Consider the following 22,860-nt stretch of genomic DNA (forward strand, 5'->3'; position numbering starts at 1 on the left):
TAAATAGAAAGCAGCACAGCATCGGTAACCGCGTTTTGTGAGTGTTTAAAACTCAATATATCCAGCCACATATTAAATCAAAAGCATTTGATGAAGAATGAATAACAGTTGAGGTTAACGGTTAAACGTTAGCTATATGCTAGCCAGTTACTATCTAGCTAACATTCAAACATTAGCTTGCTAGTTAGCTATAGTAACTCACTTTCCACGCTAGCCAATTCAATGTGAACAAACCTGCCTTTTTGACATTCCAAACATAAGGTTAGAAGTCTCAAGTGTCTGTCAGCAGTAGCGAGCTATTTGCAAGCAGAGAGGTTTCACAATTCTACAGTAACGTTACAGATAATTGACTCATTTCTGTAAAATATGGCTTCGTTCGGCTGGAAAAGGAAAGTGGGCGAGCGGGTGTCCAAGGCAGCGGTGCAGCAGTTTGAAGCCGCAGCGGAGAAGCCGGAGGAAGATGGAGTAGGCAAAGAGGACGAGGTGGACTGGCTTTATGCTATCAAGCGGCGCCGGGAAGTCCTGCTGGAGGACTGCGCTGCCAAAAGCAAGAGACTAAAGGAGGAAGGGGTGGTGCTGGCACAAGAGGGCAGGTGAGGGTGACCGCCTTGTTCATGGTCCTGATGTTCTTACATTTTGGCAGGAGTGCAAACTTTGTGGCAATGTCAAATTTAATACAGTTGTCTGTCACCCTTGGGCTGCACGTCATCCTAACTGTACAACAAAACCTAGGGAGGGACCATATAATAGGACCCAGAGAGGGATGGACAGATTGTGTGTGTCCAGGAAATGTTCCATGTGGCCCGGCCATTTACTAATCCGTTTTTTTGACACGCTCATGCCCAGATGTTTCGGAGTATTCGTCAGCATGCAGACCACACACACAGTCACTCAGACTCCACTGATATCCCCTATGGCTGTGTACCATTTTGGAACCGCCACAAAATGTTGCAGAAGTGCCTGTAAGTGACAGACTGGTGCCAGGGCCTGTGGAAAATGGCTCTCTGCCTTCAAGTTAAGTTTTATTGTCACGTGCAGTGAAATGCTCTTCTTGCGAGCGCTTTCCCAACAATGCAGTAATCAATATCTGTAGTACTATTAAAAAAAGTAGGAACAAAAACACATGAGAAATAGAAATAAGAAGAACATGAGTAAGTAAGTAAGCTATATACAGGGTCAGTGCCAATACCATATTTACAATGTGCAAGGATACTAGAGTGGTAGGGCTGTTGCGGTGACCATATTACTGCCACTCCGGCAGCCATTAGTCATGACCACAGTCAAATTCCACAGAGTCACGGTAATCTCCTTTTATGCGCTCTGGACATGTGTGTTGGTAGTACCCATCTCGCTAACAAGCATCAGGACACTAATGGCCTGCTCCTCAGTGCTCTATTGTCCCTCTATCCACTCTGACATCATTGCAAATGCAATCTAAAATTGTATCATGCTTTTAAAACTCAACCATTAGGCTCCATTTTTTTTTTACATCACTGTGGTGATCAATTTGAAGAAAGAAGTTAAACAACAGGTTGAAACTGAGTGGGAAACATAGTTGTTGTGGATGTTATGAAGCCAAACACAATGAAATGAACAGTGCTTTCTAAGGGGACTATTAATTCAAAGCATTTAAGACATTGCATGTAGAACACCCATACACTTATGCATACAGGTCTAAAGAAACATATGATGTTTCATATATGTTTTAATTTGTAAGACATTAAAGTTTATCATTCACAACTAAATTTGCCAAATAATTATAAATCTACCATATAGGACCTGTTTGAAATGATCACTTTTGCGCTCAACATAGCCTATTCATATATGCGCACACGCTCCGGAATGGGGGAAAAAATCCTTTCTATTTTATTCAGCTAATTTCAATTATATTATTACATTAAATCATGTAATATAAAATAATGACATGGGACTTATAAGCACATCTTATCAGCTAAATGAACTAGCCTACAGCCTATGGCATGGCACATAGCCAGATAACATACAGTAGCCCGACTCATAGCCAATTTGGTTTTTCTGAAATACTTTTTCTTCATATCATAATGTTTCTTCATAACTGCCTAAAATAAATGATGGATTTATTGTGATTGTGTATATAAAATGGATTTATCTAAGTCGAGATGTTCCAAATGTATTCTATGTGTGGAGGCCTGAAGATGCTAAACATGGTTATGTTAATTAATGGTTCCAGGGTGTGTTCCATTCCTACGATTAGTATTGACATTTTCCACCGGAAACACTCGCTGCTTCTACATTTTAGTGGCTGCAAAAAGTAGAGACCCCGTAGCATGGGCTCAGTTTTGCCGCCGATGGTTGGGAAAAAAAACAAATTGGCATCAACGGCTAAGCACTGTCAATGTACTGCTTGAAGCCAATGAGGGTTTTTCCCCAACCATTTTACGAGGCCTCTGCTTTTTATATCCACGAGATCAGGGCTCTCCAAACCTGTTCCTGGAGAACTACCCTCCTGTAGGTTTTCGCTCCAACCCCAGTTGTAACTGACCTGATTCAGCTTATCAAGCAGGTAATTATTATTCAGGTGCGCTTGATTAGGGTTAAAGTGAAAACCTACAGGACGCTAGTTCTCCAGGAACAGGGTTGTGGAGCCCTTCACTAGATGGAGAAGAAGCGATGGACTAGGCTGCGATGTAGTGATGTACTAGGCTGTCCGCACCATCCTCTGTAGAAGCATGCGATCGAAGGTGGTGCAGTTGACATACCAAGCAGTGATGTAGCCAGTCAAGATGCTCTCAATTGTGCAGCTTCAGAACATTGAGGATTTAAGGGCTCATGCCCATAGAGAATGATACAGGCCTCTAGTGGCCAAAAGGCTGGATTAGAATGGGCAGCGCCACTGAGGACTTCCACCATTTTATTGTAGTCAACTGCCTTGATGACAGCTTTGCACACTCTTGGCATTCTCTCAACCAGCTTCAGCTGGAATGCTTTTTCAACCGTCTTGAAGGACTTCCCACATATGCTGAGCGGTCCTACTCATCCCAAACCATCTCAATTGGGTTGAGGTCGGGTGATTGTGGGGGCCAGGTCATCTGATGCAGCACTCCATCACTCTCCTTATTGGTCAAATAGCCCATACACAGTTTGGAGGTGTGTTGGGTTATTGTCCTGTTGAAAAACAAATGATGGGATGTTGTCTTGCTGCAAAATTCTTTAGTAGCCATTCTGGTTAAGTGTGCCTTGAATTCTAAATCACAGACCGTGTCACCAGCAAAGCACCATCACACCACCACCTCCTCCATGCTTCACGGTGGGAACCACACATGCAGAGATTATCTATTCACCTACTCGTCTCACACTCGTCTCTGCGTCTCACACAGACACGGTGGTTGGAACCAAAAATCTAAAATTTGAACTCATCAGACCAAAGGACAGATTTCCACTGGTCTAATGTCCATTGTTTGTGTTTCTTGGCCCAATCAAGTCTCTTCTTCTTATTGGTGTCCTTTAGTAGTGGGTTCTTTGCAGCAATTCGACCATGAAGGCTTGATTCGCGCAGTCTCCTCTGAACAGTTGATGTTGAGATGTGTCTGTTACTTGAACTCTGTGTAGCATTTATTTGGGCTGCAATTTCTGAAGCTGGTAACCTCCGATCAATGTATCCTCTGCAGCAGAGTTAACTCTAGCAGTCCTCATAAGAGCCAGTTTCATCATAGCGCGTAATGGTTTTTGCGACTGCACTTGAAGAAACTTTCAAAGTTAGACATTTTCCGTATTGACTGACCATCATGTCTTAAAGTTATGGCTTCAATGTATGGGTTCAATGCCATACAACACTCCTTCCGTGGCCTCCAACTTCTTTTAAATGCCAGTAAAACTAAATGCATGCTCTTCAACCGATCACTGCCACACCCGCCCGCCCGACTAGCATCACTGTGTCTCACTGAAGTTCGAGATATATCGCCCTCACTAACTTTAAACATCAGCCGTCAGATCAGCTTTACCGATTGCTGCAGCTGTACACAGCCCATCTGTAAATAGCCCATCCAACCAACTACCTACCTCATCCCCATATTTGTTTTTGTTTTTCTGCTCTTTTGCACACCATATTTCTACTTGCACATCCTCATCCCACATCTATCACTCCAGTGTTAATTGCTAAATTGTAATTACTTCGCCACTATGGCCTTTTTATTTCCTTAACTTCTTACTTCATTTGCACACACTGTATACAGATTTTTCTATTGTGTTATTGACTGTACGTTTGTTTATCCCATGTGTAACTGTTGTTTTGTCGCACTGCTTTGCTTTATCTTGGCCAGGTCGCAGTTGTAAATTAGAACTTGTTCTCAACTGGCCTACCTGGTTAAATAAAGGTGAAAAAAAGAAAAAAAAATGATGGACTGTTGTTTCTCTTTGCTTATTTGAGCTGATCTTGTCATAATATGGACTTGGTCTTTTACCAAATAGGGCTATCTTCTGTATACCACCCCTACATTGTCACAACACAACTGATTGGTTCAAACACATTAAGAAGGAAATAAATTCCACAAATGTCCTTTTAATAAGGCACACCTGTTAATTGAAATGGATTTATGTTGACTGCCTCATGAAGCTGGTTGAGTGAATGCCAAGAGTGCAAAACTGTCATCAAGGCAAAGGGTGGCTACTTTGAAGAATCTCAAATTTAAAATATATTTTGATTTGTTTAGCACTTTTTTGGAGTTACTACATAATTCCAAATGTGTTATTTCATAGTTGTGGTCTACACTATTATTCTACAATGTAGAAAATAGTAAAAATAAAGAAAAACCCTTGAATGAGTAGGTGTCCAAACTTTTGACTGGTCCTGTATATTTTGATAGACCAAAGTATCAGCTGTCATACCATAAATGAAAACACCTCCTAATTATACTTTTTCTCTCATAAAATGCAACTTTCTGGACTTATGTAAACTCCGTCGACACCATAAAAGGCATTTCATTATTACAATTATTGTCCAACAAGTGTTTAAAGGCCTTGATTAATTCTAGCATCAACACAAATCTCCATATTTATTTTGTTTCTTTTGTTTTATAGCATTTGTATGCGCCAGGGATCGTCTAAGACCAGTCACCCAGACAGGTGATGAAACTGAGGAGTATTTCTGTCTGTGATAAAACACCTTCGTGGGGGAAAAACTCATTCTGATTGGCTGGGCCTGGCTCCCCATGGCTGTGCCCCTGCCCATTCATGTGAAATCCATAGATTAGGGCCTAATGAATGAATTTCAATTGATTATCCTTAAATGAACTGTAACTCAGTAAAATTGTTAATTGTTGCATGTTGCGTTTTATATATATTTTTTTCAGTAAAATTTGATCCCCTTGCCTTCTGTTTACATGACAGGATTTTACTCAGAATTAACAGAGAGCAGCAGCTTCTGGAAATAATCAATGCTGGCCTTCTGGAAGTAGATTCTGGAAGTAATCAATTCTAATAAATATACAGTGAGTGTACAAAACAATAGGAACACCTGCTCTTTCCATGACTAAAGCCCTATTCTCACGGTACTAGTATTACTATAGAACGTTGATTATGCAATCATTACCCCAGCATGTCCGTTTTTCCAGTGGATGATTCGTACGGGATTTGTTTTACCAAAACTGCCCCTGGAATAATTGTTTTTTTTCCTCATTCACAATTGACCGTTATGACGGAAGCCTGGAGGCTCTTCTAGGTGTGAAGATATTTAAAATGTCTAAGGATAGGCTGATATTGACCTGATGACCTTCAGTTTGGAGAAAGTCAAAATAATAGTGTTTATCAATAAGAACCATGAACTGTAACCTATGCAGACATTTAATTACCTGACGGATTTGGAAATTCATAAATTAATTGGCACAATATCATCCACTTCATCTTTCAAAAGAGAAGTATGGCATGAGGCAAGTTGATATAACCAAACAGATGATTTATCTGTAGGCTACGTGCATAGCACGTTGTTTTAAGCGTCTATTTGTTCCCATGTCCTTACCCAATCTGGGTGCAGCACCTGTGAAACTCTGTAATATCCCTCAAAACACAGGGATGACTATTCACATGGGATAAGCATTTTCAGAGGACCTTGGAGTTTGCCGACCCTATCCGAATAGGGCTGTAGGCTGACCAGATTAATCCAGGTGATATCTATGGTCCTTTAGGATTGCGTTGTCAAATGTGGCCAGAAGAGGGAGCCATTGAATTGGGAAGGCTCTGTATCAGCTAGGCTACTTTGTAGTGCAGCATTTCCCAAACATAGAACCAACTGGTACACAGCTCAAACACCCATGCATATGCCACATGAGGTCTCTTCACAGTCCCCAAGTCCAGAACAGACTATGGGAGGCACACAGTACTACATGGAACTCTATTCCACATCAAGTAACTGACGCAAGCAGTAAAATTAGATTTTAAAAAACACCTTATGGAACAGCGGGGACTGTGAAGCAACACAAACATTGGCGCACACACACACGGTAACATACGCACTATACATACACATGGATTTTGTACTGTAGTGGTGGAGTAGGGGCCTGAGGGCACACAGTGTGTTGTGAATCTGTGAATGTAATGTTTTAAAATTGTATAAACTGCCTTAATTTTGCTGGATCCCAGGAAGAGTAGCTGCTGCTTTGGCAGAAGCTAATAGAGAGCCACATTTGTATTTATTTTGGATCCCTATCTTTTGAACCGTTTAATCTACACAATATTATGACCCCCATCACTGAAATATAAGACTGTCAGGAACGTGTGTGTGTGTGTATATATATGTATGTATGTATGTATGTATGTATGTATGTATGTATGTATGTATGTATGTATGTGTGTATGTGTATGTGTATGTGTATGTGTGTGTGTGTGTGTGTGTGTGTGTGTGTGTGTGTTTTATGTTTCCCTCTACAAGCCACGTATGACTCATTAGAAAAGAGTGGACAAGACTAAATTGGACTGGGAAAAAATAACTTCACCAATGATGATACCTTTCTGATGCATTTCAATGTTTGATTACTTCTAATGAGCGCCGGGGGAGCTGGAGCTAATGGTGTTATGTCGGTCTGCTGTTGACTGCCCAACGTGGAGCAGAAGATTATCAGCCCTGTTTTCTCTGCTCGGTGGCAGGCAGATGTTGTACTAGTCAGTGCATTATATTTCTCATTTGTTGTGGTTATTCCCTATCAATTCTCAAAAAAGCATATTTGCAGACATTCGGAATATTCCATTAAAACTATAACACAGAAAATTATGAAATGACTCTAGGGGAATATAATGTTCATCATATATGTAGGCTACAGATGAATCTCAACTGTAAAGAATGATGTGAAAAAGTTCCTAGATGAGATAATGAGATGACTCGAGTTTTACTTCCTATTTTTTTCCCAACTGCAGTCTATACTTCCTTCAGATTGAAAGACTGTCAAAAGTACTGTCAGACTGATTTGTAATAGGCTGTCAAGTAAACATTGGAGTAAACTGTTGAAGCAGAAGCTATTCTTCCTGGGGTACACACAAAACATAGAACATGACAAAATACAGAACACTAATGGACAAGAACACCAACACAAATTTTTAACTAAGAACACTGCGAGTAAAGAACAAGATTACTAAAGTCAAGTTGAGGTGAGTTTCCAAAGGTGACACACATCTGTGATATATTTTTTAAAATAATAGAAAATAAATAAATAACTAATACTAATCTCAAACATTCAAATGCTTTGTCAAGTAGACACTGATTGCATGTCTTGTGGGGTATGTCTGGGTTTGTGAGCTGTGTGTTAACTGACTGAACAGACGATTCGGTTCTTTCAGCATGTCCATACTTCTTACAAAGACCAGCAGTGATGCACTCACCAATTAAATGGTTGAGGTAAGCCCTTTTGTCTGTAATCCCTTTGCCCTTTGAGACAGGTGTTTATGAGTGGGATATTAATCCCACCTAGGGACACTTAACCGATTTTACTGTCAATAGCGGCAATGACGTCTTTTCTGACCCCTTGAAGGAAGTAATTTAACACTAGTAATGCATTATTTGAAACCAGGATATTTGATAAGGTATAAACCAATTAACTATGCCTCTCGAGTGGCGCCGCGCTCCATGGCGCTGCATCACAGTGTTGAGGTCACAGCCGGCCGTGACCAGGAGTCCTATAGAGCGGTGCACAATTGGCCCAGCGTCATCCAGGTTTGGCCAGGGGGCTTTCCTTGGCTCATTGCGCTCTAGCGACTCCTTGTGGTGGGCCGGCCGCCTGCAAGCTAACCATGGTCATCAGTTGACTGGTGTTTCCTCCGACACATTGGTGCAGATGGCTTCCGAGTTAAGCAAGCAAGTGTTAAGAAGCAGCGCGGCTTGGAGGGGTCATGCTTCAGAGGACGCTTGACTCGACCTTCGCCTCTCCCGAGACCGATGGGGAGTTGCAGCAATGAGACAAGATTGCAATTGGATATAACGAAAATGGTGGATAAAAAAAACTTTCTGCTCATTACACTGAGTGTACAAAACATTAGGAACGCCATGGTAGACTGACCAGGCCTTATTGATGTCTCCTCTTAAATCCACTTCAATCAAGTGTAGATGAAGAGTAGACAGGTTAAATATGTATTTTTAAGTCTTGAGACATGGATTGTGTTTTTGTGCCAATCAGAGGGCGAATGGGCAAGACAAAGATTTAAGTGTCTTTGAACGGGATATAGTAGGTTCCAGGGGCACCGTTTTGAGTGTGTCAAGAACTGCAAAGCTGGTGGGTTTTTCACGCTCAACAGTTTCCCATGTGTATCAAGAATGGTCCACCACCCAAAGGACATCCAGCCAATTTGACAACTGTGGGAAGCATTGTCAATATGGGCTGTCATCCCATGGAACACTTTCAACACCTTGTAGATGCCATGCCCCAACAAGGGCGAAAGGGGGTGCAATTCAATATAAGGAAGCTGTTCGTAAATGTTTTGTACACAGTGTATTTTGAGTTTTTGAAGGTTGTTAGTGGCCTAATCCATAATATTTGGTTATATATTGAAGACTCTTCATATCAACAATCCAGTCCTGCCCAAGGCCCAGCTACTCAGTCATATTAAACTCTCCAACCCTCCCTTCTCTCTCTCGTCAAGACGTTCATAATATTTTTATCCCTACCAGTAGAATGAATATGATCAATCATTCTTTGTCATTAACCACAAGTGTTTAGCTTGAAGGAGCTGACAGTCATGTGTCCCAAATGGCAACATATTCCCTATATAGTGCACTACTTTTGACCAGGGCCCATAGGGTGCCATCTGGGATGCAGACACACAGTAATTACCTACCTGCCATGTCAGCGTGATCGTTTGTTTCTCTGTTCCACATTTGTCCTTAGGTGGGATGATGCTATTGAAAAATGCAGCTTTTCCCAAAGTAGTTTGACTGAATTTTAATAAGAAATTGAAAAGATGTTGGTATATGCCATGCTGAGTCAGCGCTATAATCAACCTCCGTCATCTTGTGTTCATCTGGTGAAGGACAGCATACATAATTACCCTGTATTGTAGTCATGCAGCCATGTGTACGTCATGTTTTTGCGCATTAAAAATGTTTAATGAGGGGCAATTCTAGGGTAACGGTATTATGCTGAGACGTTTTTCACTTTAAAATGTATGCCAAACAAAGACCAATGATTTCAAAGTTAAAGGCCCAATGCAGCCATTTTATATCAATATCGAATCATTTCTGGAATTTTGCTAGGACTGTCTGGAAGTGGTCTGAGTGAGGAGGGGGAAAGTAGCTGTTATTGGCAGAGGTTTGGAACCCTCTTTATTGGCTTATTTACTAATTTACCGAATGGTGTTGTCACCATGGAAATTCGAAACGCCTGCCCATAATGCAAAGGTCCTGTGTAGATTGTATTTTCAACCAGCAACTATCAGGAAATAACACATTTCTTTAGTGTGTTTCATCAGCTGTTGTACAATATGATATACAACACAGGCAGTGTTTCCCCTAAGATGTTTTTCAGCAGCGGTGGCAAAGTTTGCCAGAGGTTTCAAAGCTACTTCCCTGCAATTGTACACATTTTACCATGGCTTATGCCTTTTTCTTATGCTATCTGAGTGACTCAAACATTATCAATTATCAACAAAATCAATGACATTTTTGGAATTTCAGATTCTCCATGAGTGTCTTGTAGTGATTGATTGTTTGTTCTCAAAGATTATCTTATTTCTCCATTAACTTTTCTATATACTTTATCTGGTTTTAGTCATTTATGTTTACACAAAGGTTTTCAGTGGCGTCCACAATTTAGCAGTGGCGCAAATGGATATAGGGCAGACTGAGAGGAAAGAACATAATTTTAACTGCACTGGGCATTTAACAAACCATACAACTCTATTCAGAATGACTACTTTGAACAATTTTTAAATAGTAATTCAAAAAATAAAAAAAACATTTACTGTAAAAACTGCAGATGCTAAATTTGGTAACAGGATTACAGTAAAGCTCCCCTCAGTTGTATTCTGTTACCAAACTAAACTTTATCTGCACAGTTCTTCCTGTAAATGTGTTTTTTTGTAAAATCAGCATAATTCTGTTACCATGGAATTACTCGTCATTTTATATTGTTTTTGATGACATCATGAAGACCAATTTGGCTCACTCACTAGCCATTACTATCACTAAAATTAAATAGGGGAAAAGATTCCCAATAATCAGTTGAATCAATCGAGATATGTTCAGCTGAAATATAATTATCAAGCTAAAAGTGGGAGTTTCTCGTGGAACAAACTACGCAGTGATGTGAACATGCATCACACACTCACATGAACACATACATTATGCTAGATATGGAATATCATCATGTCATTATCCTTGTACAGTATGTGACCTTTGCAACTGACCTTTCAGCCAATGAATGCCCAAACCCCAGACATTAGATCCTGTTGCTCACCCTACTTTACCAGATGCATGTTGCCAGTGGTGACCAAGTGTAATTAGGTTAGTGAGAGAAGTAACTAGATTCTGCTGAGGAAATTGTCTCTCTGGAACAGTATGGCTGTCCAGGGGGTTTTAGGGCTGTGTGGTGTTCATTAGGGCATGTATGAAACCATTTTAAAACGTTTTGCAATGGAAATGGGAATTTATGTTTCTCATTGAACCAGTAAGTCCATGTAGTCCCTCTGTTTTTTCTCACTTTTCTTCTGTTTGGTGCCTAATGAACAGAACCCTGCATACTGCCGGTTGGGGAAGGGATGTTTGCGGTGTTTCCCCTCCTGCAACCACATTGACCCTGATGTCAACCTGCTTTACTGAGGGTTAGATTCCCCTGAGGCCTTTTAAAGTTTGTTATCTGGTTAGACTGGGCAGATTACTCAGGGTTAGATACCCCTAATGTAATAAAGTATCTTCCTGTTATCAGTGTTGGGGAAGCTACTCTGAAAATACAGTTTGCCAAGCTACCAATTACTTCAGACCGGAAAAAGTTAAGCTACCCTAAAGAAAAACATGGTGTACTTAACTAAAGTTACGCTGAAAAAGTAGTTCACCGCATCCAAACTACTTTTGATAAATTATCATATGTACAGTCTTGGCCAAAAGTTTTGAGAATGACACGAATATTAATTTTCACAAAGTCTGCTGCCTCAGTGTCTTTAGATATTTTTGTCAGATTTTACTATGGAATACTGAAGTATAATTACAAGCATTTCATAAGTGTCAAAGGCTTTTATTGACAATTACATGAAGTTGACGCTAAGAGTCAATATTTACAGTGTTGACCCTTCTTTTTCAAGACCTCTGCAATACTCCCTGGCATGCTGTCAATTAACTTCTGGTGGCCGCCCGGAGTTTGTCAGAATTTGTGGGTTTTTGTTTGTCCACCCACCTCTTGAGGATTGACCACAAGTTCTCAATGGGATTAAGGTCTGGGGTGTTTCCTGGCCATGGACATCCCAAAAATATATGTTTTGTTCCCCGAGCCACTTAGTTATCACTTTTGCCTTATGGCAAGGTGCTCCATCATGCTGGAAAAGGCATTGTTCGTCACCAAACTGTTCCTGGATGGCCGGGAGAAGTTGCTCTCGGAGGATGTGTTGGTAACATTCTTCATTCTTAGGAAAAAGTATGAGTGAGCCCACTCCCTTGGCTGAGAAGCAACCGCACACTGAATGGTCATTGGATACTTTACTGTTGGCATGACACAGGACTGATGGTAGCGCTCACCTTGTCTCCCCCCGGACAAGGTTTTTTCCAGATTCCCCAAACAATCAGAAAGGGGATTCATCAGTGAAAAATTACTTTACCCTAGTCCTCAGCAGTCCAATCCCTGTACCTTTTGCAGAATATCAGTCTGTCCCTGATGTTTTTCCTGGAGAGAAGTGGCTTCTTTGCTGCCCTTCTTGACACCAGGCTATCCTCCAAAAGTCTTTGCCTCACTGTGCGTGCAGGTGCACTCTCACCTGCCTGCTGCCATTCCTGAGCAAGCTCTGTACTGGTGGTGCCCCGATCCCGCAGCTGAATCAACTTTAGGAGACAGTCCAGCAAGCGCCAGGACTTTCTTGGGCGCCCTGAAGCCTTCTTCACAGCAATTGAACCGCTTTCCTTGAAGTTCTTGATGATGTGATAAATGGCTGATTTAGGTGCAATCTTACTGGCAGCAATATCCTTGCCTGTGAAGCCCTTTTTGTGCAAAGCAATGATGACGGCACGTGTTTCCTTGCAGGTAACCATGGATGGCAGAGGAAGAACAATGATTCCAAGCACCACCCTTTTGAAGCTTCCAGTCTGTTATTTGAACTCAATCAGCATGACAGAATGATCTCCAGCCTTGTCCTCGTCAACACTCACACCTGTGTTAACGAGAGAATCACTGACATGATGTCAGCTGGTCCTTTTGTGGCAGGGTTGAAATGCAGTGGAAATGTTTTTTGGGGATTCAGTTCATTTGCAGTTTTCCGTTTAATTGCAATTCATCGGATCACTCTTCATAACATTCTGGAGTATATGTAAGCCAGCAGACTTTCAAAATTAATATTTGTGTCATTCTCAACTTTTGGCCACGACTGTACATCTGAAATGTCATAGACTGTAAATTGCAATGACAGATCACTCTGGAGTAATTTGTGAATAGATTGTTTGTGTTTAATAGGATAAATTACACAATGTTTAAAGAGAATTAGGCAGATCTGATGCCAAACATTTTTTGGTCTACTTATTTTCTTTTCATAAAAATAGTGTTGTTCCAGTAGTTATCTACACCACTACATGGCAACAAGTAATTAACTACTGAAAACACTACAAAGATTAGCATTTAGTTCAACTACCAACAAGCTGCTGCAAAATGTAGTTAAATTACTAGGTGAAATGCATGTAGTTGATTACTCTCCAACACTGCCCTTTATTAGCTAGCTACTTGTTTGAGGCCTTTTTATAGTTTATCTGGCTAAACTTAGCAAAGAGGGTTTTATTTCTGTCACTTGTTCTTAAAATAAAATAACTATTTTTTTTATTTATGCCAGACAGCATTTTTTGTGAGGTTATTTGGCTATTATAATCTGTTGGTCTGTCATTCCCACATAGGGTGTGTGGATCGGTGTGGGTGGGGGGAACATCTGGGTGCGTCAGCCAGAAGAATATTTATCTGATTAAAATCCTACACACTTATCCTATGGGCTCAACTTCCTCTTTCACATCTAAATTACTCACTCACACTTACTGACTTGGGGTAAACGTTAATCATGTACATCATGTTCTAACTTTCCAGTTACATTTTTGCAAAGAACACCCTTGTGTTACTGACATCACGGGTTTGTGTTGTTGTTTTCTTGATGCATACAACTGTAATTGTCTGCGGCAAAGATTTTTACACCTCTCTTCACACTTGTGCCACCCAATTTTTCACCCCTTCCTCTTTCGATCTTGAACAATAGTGTCATTGTTCACTTCATGAGAGGTTTGAGCAAGCACTTAGTGATTTCAAGTGTATGGCGGTTGACTTCAGTGTGAACAGTTTCCGATGGCTCATTTGACCCCATCCTCTCCACTGCAAGTCTCCCACAGCGTTGTTGTAAATGAGAATGTGTTCCTTTATCAACTCACTTGGAAAAATAAAGAAAGATAGCCTAGATAATAAAAGGGGTGATGCAGCCAGTCACATTTATTACTAGCTAACCAAATAACACCTGCAATCTATAGCTGTGTATAGCCACTGAAAAATGATATAAGGTTAAAAAGTCAGTCACTCACCCACTCTTCCAATGGCATGACATCCTCCTAGCTAGCTTGCTAGCTGCTATCTAGCTAAAATTAGGCTCCGTGTTTTTAGCTTGCTAGGAGGATGTCATGCCATTGGAGGAGTGGGTGAGTGACTGACTTTTTCCCATGACTGATTTGTGATCATAGTTTGATTGTATTGACGTTCTCTGTCTTGGTTACATTTGTCTGTTTTTGTCCAAATATATTGAGACATTGAAACTGAAATAGTGCATCCGAATGGAGGCAGCAAACAATGTACCAGGCCAGCTGTGATTTACAACTTGACAGCAATATTTTTTTAGGCGACCCAGAAATGTATAGCTGAATTATATGAATCATGCATTGAACTGCATCCATCTATGCTGCCAACAATTCCTTAGTGTACGTCATGGAATGTTGAGTCAAATGGAACCTATTTTCAAACCTCTTATAAAGGCAGTTTGGTAGCATAAACTGGGAATTTGATATTTGACTCATATTATGATTGTATATTTGTTTCATATCTGCAAAGTACTTAAAATTCTGTCAGTTCCACTTTAACTGAATCACTTCGCAGCCAATATTAACATATGTGAGAGAAGGTCGTTGAGGTGAGACCGGGAGAGCCTATCACCTTACAAGACATTATGGTGTGTTCTTAGTCAGCAGGACACAAACGGTACTGAAGCTCTTAAACTGAGACATTAAGGTTGGCTTTTACATTTTACACTCCAATACCAATTATCAAACCGTAATAGATAAAGTTACTTTTTACTTTTACAAAAACGTTATTGTTTCATGCTGAGTGAAGCTGGTAAGCAACCCCGTTGCTCCTGCTGCTCTCAGACAAGACACAAACAGACAGACCGATGTCCTTACTCCTCAAGAAGGCCAGGCAGACTGCAGTCTGTGTGTACATCCACTGGACCTTGTGTGAAGGGATAGCTACCTCCCAGGTTTATTTCAGTCCTGTGTACTACTTCTGGGTATGTTTGGTGCTGGCTGTGTCTAGAGTAAAGAAGGGACTCAGGTGCTGCCTGCTTGGTTTCATATGTACTTTCTAAGCAGGTGCAACAGATAACCTAGAAACACAAATCTATGACTCAAATACAGAATAGACTTGAATACTGGTGGGAAAACGGGCGGATGCTAGTCATCATAAATTTCCATGAACCATTTCCTATCTGAGTCGGTCACATAGTTGAATGACAGATCACATCAACTACACCAGACAATAGATATAGCTGAGGTGACTCATCTTGAACCATAGATTACCACTGATATCGTATGGCATTTAATAAGCTCACATTCTTCAGGATAATAGATGTCATATCCTCCTCCGATGAGGGACAATCACACAGGGCGGATCTGATTTCATAACTTTAATTGGTTATCTTTATCAACCCTACACTGTTCATACAGTGTGAGCATATGTTTGCGTTCCACGATGAAGGTTAATCAAACGGGAGGCTATCTGTGGGCATTGGTGTCGTATTACAGCATCAGTCTATTGGCGGATCTATGTCTGCGAGTGGGTCATTCTGCCTGCTTGCCTACCTGCCTGCCAGACAGACATCAGAGGTCTTGTCTAGAGCTAAATTAACTCCTAGTTGTATCAAGGGCTTAACAATGCTTCTCATGATGTTGCGGCCCATCCGCATCTAAACACTTTAACACAACAATGAGTCAGATTTTATGCCGTTTGTCACAGCTCAACATAGGTGGGACCAAGTCACAAGCAAGTCTCAAGTCACAAGGTTCGAGTCTCAAGTCGAGCCCCATGTAGAATGGGCCAAGACTAGAGTCAAGTCCAAGTCGTGCAGTCTAAGAGCAAGTTAAAAATCTATAAAAAAATCTATACATGCAACGACTTTTTCAACTACAAATCTTTGTCTTTTTATTGAAGCTACCAGACACTTCTTCATTATTTTGTCTACAGCATTTTTATTAGCCTATGTAATTGTAAAACAAGGACCTTGTAGCTGTGGTAAGGGCATGAAATCAGCTGAAGGCAAGGCAGGTTGACATGCTCATAGTGTATATTTATTTACAGGTCTTGGTGATCCAATGGTGAATGTGCCCTATCATGCAAAATACACCAAGTAGATTTACCACATATACAAGGGCAATAGCCCAAAAGAAATGGCATCTGTATCAGGCTCAATAGCACAAAATAAATCTGAACGGACACCGGTAGAGGGCTTGACTGTATACCCTCTCCCTGAGAAACCAAATTGAAACTGTCTTACAGGAGCTCAAACTGGTAGGCCTAACGTAAACTCACCCCATTCCGTACAAATGTGCGCAACCGCAACATTCAAACGAGGCTACAAAGAAAACGAATGGGACTGTAGCGACTGTGTTGACTTCAAAACCGGGGGTGTGAACTAGGTTTCCATTCAAGCGTTGATCAACATGGTAAGGGCTCTATAGTATTGGATAAAAGTTGAAAAAACGGACCCTCCTTTACATCGGGACGTGTCATGTCGTAACGTACAGCACGCATAAAGCAACTATTTCTGTCTTACAATCTCTCTCCACCAGGTGTAGAACGACTCTCATCCTTTAAAAACAAGAAATGGACAGTGACGGGGTAAGGGGGGATACCTAGTCATTTTTTGCTTCATCATTGCATGCGATCATCATTCTCAAAGCATCATTCTCAAAGCCGCTGTTTACTTCTAAGATCACTTTAGCACCGCCCTAAAAACCCGATACAAATTCGACACAAACCTTCAAATAGGTATGTAATGACACATTATATAAACTCTTTATAGTGTTTTATTTACATTTTAGAGATGATAAGTTGGACAGATGGAGTGAAAATAAGCAATTTTCCCACACGACATCTCTCCTTCTTACTATCAATCATTAGTTTCGCTTCCCCACCCTCCATTTTTAAAAAGACCCGACGAGGCTCATTGCCTGCTTGAATTATGCAGAAACGGGCAGCGTTTAGGTAATGTAATTGATTTTGTTGGAAAGGGGAGAAATTGTGCTTTACAATGGTATTGACATTACAGTTGATCTGAAAGTATTTTGTTTTTGGGGCGCTAAAATAAGGACAATTGTACGGACCAAGGCGATGTAGTAGTTTACATAATATAAGCATTGAATGATGAAACGCTAGTAATTCTTGTAGTATTAGATGTAATATATATTTACCACATAGGGCCTATGCATTTAAAATGCGTGAAAGCAACAGCAATGTTTCAACAAGAGAGAAAAAAAACACTCCACTGACCGGAGTTTGGAGAGCAGCGCCTGTGGTGCGTCTTTGCCACAGTAGAGAGATCAACACAACAAAACTGAGGGGTGGTTCTATTCTTTGTGGCCTTTTATTTTATCTTTTATATTTGGATTCTGTGAATTTAATTGTTTGCATAATTTCTAATCCCCTTTTTATATGGGTGCACCTCAGCCACGCTCAAGGTCCTAAATGATATCTTAACCGCCATCGATAAGAAACATTACTGTGCAGCCGTATTCATTGATCTGGCCAAGGCTTTCGACTCTGTCAATCACCACATCCTCATCGGCAGACTCGACAGCCTTGGTTTCTCAAATGATTGCCTCGCCTGGTTCACCAACTACTTCTCTGATAGAGTTCAGTGTGTCAAATCGGAGGGTCTGCTGTCCGGACCTCTGGCAGTCTCTATGGGGGTGCCACAGGGTTCAATTCTTGGACCGACTCTCTTCTCTGTATACATCAATGAGGTCGCTCTTGCTGCTGGTGAGTCTCTGATCCACCTCTATGCAGACGACACCATTCTGTATACTTCTGGCCCTTCTTTGAATACTGTGTTAACAACCCTCCAGGTAAGCTTCAATGCCATACAACTCTCTTTCCGTGGCCTCCAATTGCTCTTAAATACAAGTAAAACTAAATGCATGCTCTTCAACCGATCGCTACCTGTACCTACCCGCCTGTCCAACATTACTACTCTGGACGGCTCCGACTTAGAATACGTGGACAACTACAAATACTTAGGTGTCTGGTTAGACTGTAAACTCTCCTTCCAGACCCATATCAAACATCTCCAATCCAAAGTTAAATCTAGAATTGGCTTCCTATTTCGCAACAAAGCATCCTTCACTCATGCTGCCAAACATACCCTTGTAAAACTGACCATCCTACCAATCCTCGACTTTGGCGATGTCATTTACAAAATAGCCTCCAATACCCTACTCAACAAATTGGATGCAGTCTATCACAGTGCAATCCGTTTTGTCACCAAAGCCCCATATACTACCCACCATTGCGACCTGTACGCTCTCGTTGGCTGGCCCTCGCTTCATACTCGTCGCCAAACCCACTGGCTCCATGTCATCTACAAGACCCTGCTAGGTAAAGTCCCCCCTTATCTCAGCTCGCTGGTCACCATTGCATCTCCCACCTGTAGCACACGCTCCAGCAGGTATATCTCTCTAGTCACCCCCAAAACCAATTCTTTCTTTGGCCGCCTCTCCTTCCAGTTCTCTGCTGCCAATGACTGGAACGAACTACAAAAATCTCTGAAACTGGAAACACTTATCTCCCTCACTAGCTTTAAGCACCAACTGTCAGAGCAGCTCACAGATTACTGCACCTGTACATAGCCCACCTATAATTTAACCCAAACAACTACCTCTTTCCCTACTGTATTTTATTTATTTATTTATTTATTTTGCTCCTTTGCACCCCCATTATTTTTATTTCTACTTTGCACATTCTCCCATTGCAAATCTACCATTCCAGTGTTTTACTTGCTATATTGTATCTACTTTGCCACCATGGCCTTTTTGCCTTTACCTCCCTTATCTCACCTCATTTGCTCACATCGTATATAGACTTGTTTATACTGTATTATTGACTGTATGTTTGTTTTACTCCATGTGTAACTCTGTGTCGTTGTATGTGTCGAACTGCTTTGCTTTATCTTGGCCAGGTCGCAATTGTAAATGAGAACTTGTTCTCAACTTGCCTACCTGGTTAAATAAAGGTGAAATAAAAAATAAAAATAAATAAATATAAAAACAAGCAGCACTACGACCCCTCCCCTGATTGGAGGAAATTAACGGACAACAATACTTCTATTGCTATTTTCGCTCACATGTACGGTATGTGTAGTTAAATAATTATACATATTTCTATTTTCCTCTTTCTGCAAGTGCTGGGTTTTTACCCACAGCGGCCAATCAGGCATTCATTCATATCTTAATTCCAACCCTTCGATGTGCACAGGTTAACAAATCTTTGCCAGTATAATACCATTTTGCTATTTCCTTTTGCAATTACATCCCTCCATTTTACTGTGATGTCTTACAAAGGTCTTGAACCTCCCTATTTGTAACATTTCTACCAGGATTTGCTTTAGTATACGTATAAAATGTCCCAATGCAAAGTTACACCTCACTTTTCTATTTTTTTAGTTATTACATAAGCCGATCAGAATGCCGAAGTCATGTCAGAATTTGTTTTTCCGGGGAGTGATGTAATATGGAGGACCTGGCAAGCCAGCCTATTTCCTATAAAGTAAACTCCCAACAGAAATAACTTCAAATTGAACTAAATCATTTGCACTAATTAATACTGGCTACAATTACATTTTCAGCAAACTTACAAGCAAATACTTTATGAATTTGTTACAAATCAACTTAGCCCTACCAGCCTGCTAACTTTAACAATATGTTAGCGCTATGTGAGTCAGCTAATTGCTGTCATCACCTAGCTTACAGCTACATTAAAGTAAACCAAAGTTTTGGAAATACATAACGCCATCTAACCAGTTGTCAAAGAATGTTAGCTACATGCAGCTATCTTACCCAGCAAGCAAGCCAGCCAGCTAACGTTAGCTATTTAGCCAACTAGCTATTTGCCTAGCCAAACACCAAGGTGATTGTTGGCAAGCTACAGCCCAACTATTGGGGACCAGCTAGAAAACAACTAACACAACCACAGATCAAAGCAAAGAGAGAGCAGAGATTTACAGATTAATGGCTGGGGCCCATCCGATAGCAAAACTTTTAAAAGCATGCAGGCTAAGTTGGCAACCAAAGCCAGGGGGAAGCAGGTGCTTCACTGGCAGATGGAGAGTCAGAGAAATCCCAAATGGATAGATTCCAGATGTCTGTCAGCTGACGCACAAGCACTAAGGCAAGGCGGGAAAAGTTACAAAACACCAGTAGCCGACTTCACAGAGAACATGCAGAGAAGTTGTCAAACAAAAAGGTGAACAGACTTGGTACTACAAAATAATAGCAAGCAGGTATGACTTTCTTTCATTTTGAGCCCATGGGAAGAAGGCACCAGAGCCTGCCCTGATAACAGGTTCCCACTAAATAACAGAGCTACAATGTCTGTGAAGAGCATGCTGCATGGCCGCATGAGCCCGATCTGGTTCTTGTTTACATCATCACCTGTGATTTGTTCATTGTATTTCACCACAGCCAACACTTGGCCTGGAATGTAATTACATGCGAGCATGCCTAGTTGCTAACGTTAGCCAGCTTGAGCTAGCTATCGAGCTAGCATATGAAATCTGTAGCACAGAGTAGATCCTCCATATGACGTTGAGAATTAGTGCGTTGTAATAACCAAAATACATAACCGTTTGTACCTATAGATAACCAGATCGTGACTACAACTAAGTCTTTGACACCATGTTGTTACATTGGTGAGTAAAAATGAATGCTTTCTATCCTTTAAAGGGATACTTTGGGATTTTTGCAATGAGGCCCTTTAAGTACTTCCCCAGAGTCAGATGAACTTGTGGATACCATGTTTATGTCTCTTTGTCTAGCATGAAGGAAGTTAAGAGGTATTTTAGCAAGCCAATGCTAACTGGCGTTAGCGCAATGACTGGAAGTCTATGGGTATCTGCTATCATGGTAGTTAAAGGGCCTCTGCCAAAATCCCAAAGTATCCCTTTAATATGTTTTAACCCTCAAGGCATGTTCATTATATAAATATCCCATTGAACTTTATCTGGTTTGTCATTCCAAAGGAATTCTCGCATTACTTGAGAAAGGATTTTCCTGTAGTCGGTAGAGCCATGAATAAATATGTAAACTAGAGAATTAATCAGGTTAATTTTCCCTTAGATGGACAGGTGTTTCCGTCTCCACGGTTTCAAGATCATATCTATTTTGCAAAGTATTTTGCAAAGTTTTCTATCAAAGTTAGTAGTTGGAAGATTGCTAAACTTTTCTGAGATATGTGCACCAAGCACATCAACTTTGCCATCCGCCCATTTAATCGGGAGACCACATCACAATTTAAAGTTTATCTTTTAGAAACACAATGCATAATTTAGTACACACAGTGCTTTGTTTGTTCTTTTCCTGGTACTCTGTGGTCTTCTGTAAGCTTGGTATAGCAAAAGTAGTCGACATATTGCCAGATTGCAGGGATGGGCAAGAGATGTTGGCCCGCAGATCAATTTAAATAATTTTTGTAAATCAGTCGTGGTTTGAACTTACTGTTGAGAGTTAAAATAGAACAATACAGAAGGTGCATTTTAGACATTTGGTTGTTAGTCACTCTCTCAGATATCATATTAACATGGCATAAGTCATGGCAAAATGTGTAGAATTGCAGGGAATTCGTAGAATTGCATGAGATTAGCTTTCAAACAGTAAAAAAAAATCCGCCCCATGGCAAATGGATAGAATTGCAGGAAATTCACTGTAAAATTGCACCTTCTTCTCTGCCTCATGGCATTTTAAAAATATATTTCATGACATTTCTTATAAAGTTTCGAAATCTTCACTCCACCCATGGCAAAATGTGTAGAATTGCAGCAAAACTTGCTTTAAGACTAGGGTTGGCTCCGACTGCATGTGGGGTATGGATGTTTGTAGGCAGACCCCCAAGCCACTGTGGCCCGCAAGGTGGGGGAGACCCTCAACCAAGTCTCGTTTAGGGCCCCCTAAAGGCTAGGGCCGGCCCTGGCTACTGATATAATGCATTTATTTAAGAGTTAAGTAGTTTAACTGCACAAATAGATTGATTGAAAAAATCAGTTGACTCTGTCTTGGACTGTGCGTAGGGTACGCATTTCCTTGATCCACTGCGATCCCTCATGATGAATTCAGATTTTTTTGTTGCCCATCCCTGATGTACAGTATGTAACCTTGATTTTGTGTTTGTGTTCGTCTCAGGCACTGGGAGGCCGTTAAGAGGTGGGATGAAGCCATCCAGATGACTCCAGAAAACCCTCTACTGTACGAGATGAAGTCCCAGGTACATTACAGCATTACAGTACTACAGCTCTCAGCTACTTATCCTCCTCTCCTCCTGTTGTCTCTCTAGTTCGCCAATTCTCCAGCCATCAGACGACAGCCAGCCAAATATGGCCAGATACAGCCAGATAAGAACTTCCTTGATTTGTCTTTGCTACAAACAGAATATTTTGTTTGTATGAACCTTTTTTCTCCCTTTGTTCTCTGTGCTGGTACAATACAATCACAGTGTGTTGAATTTACCTCCAGATACAATTTGACTGTCAGAGGTAAGTTTCTCCTGGAAGCTCCCTTTAGGCCACGGATGGGCAATTGACGGCCCGCTAATCAGTACCAGTCAAATGTTTGGACACACCTACTCATTCAAGGGTTTTTCTTTATTTTTACTATTTTCTATCTGACAACTTTGCACACTCTTGGCATTCTCTGAACCAGCTTCATGAGGT

At 40.9% G+C, this 22,860-nt stretch overlaps 1 protein-coding gene across 1 annotated transcript in view; it reads left to right on the plus strand.

Annotated features, from left to right (window-relative positions):
• The window catches only part of LOC139388389 (tetratricopeptide repeat protein 33-like), a 47,403-nt gene continuing 24,543 nt past the window's right edge, over positions 1-22,860 (plus strand). Inside the window, exons 1-2 of the mRNA XM_071135023.1 lie at positions 1-593; positions 22,334-22,415. Coding sequence (XP_070991124.1) covers positions 367-593; positions 22,334-22,415 — 309 coding nt within the window. The 5' untranslated portion in view covers positions 1-366. The remainder of the gene's footprint in view (positions 594-22,333; positions 22,416-22,860) is intronic.

Source organism: Oncorhynchus clarkii, chromosome 29 (genome assembly GCF_045791955.1).
Source record: "Oncorhynchus clarkii lewisi isolate Uvic-CL-2024 chromosome 29, UVic_Ocla_1.0, whole genome shotgun sequence".
Classification (NCBI taxonomy): Eukaryota; Metazoa; Chordata; class Actinopteri; order Salmoniformes; family Salmonidae; genus Oncorhynchus; species Oncorhynchus clarkii.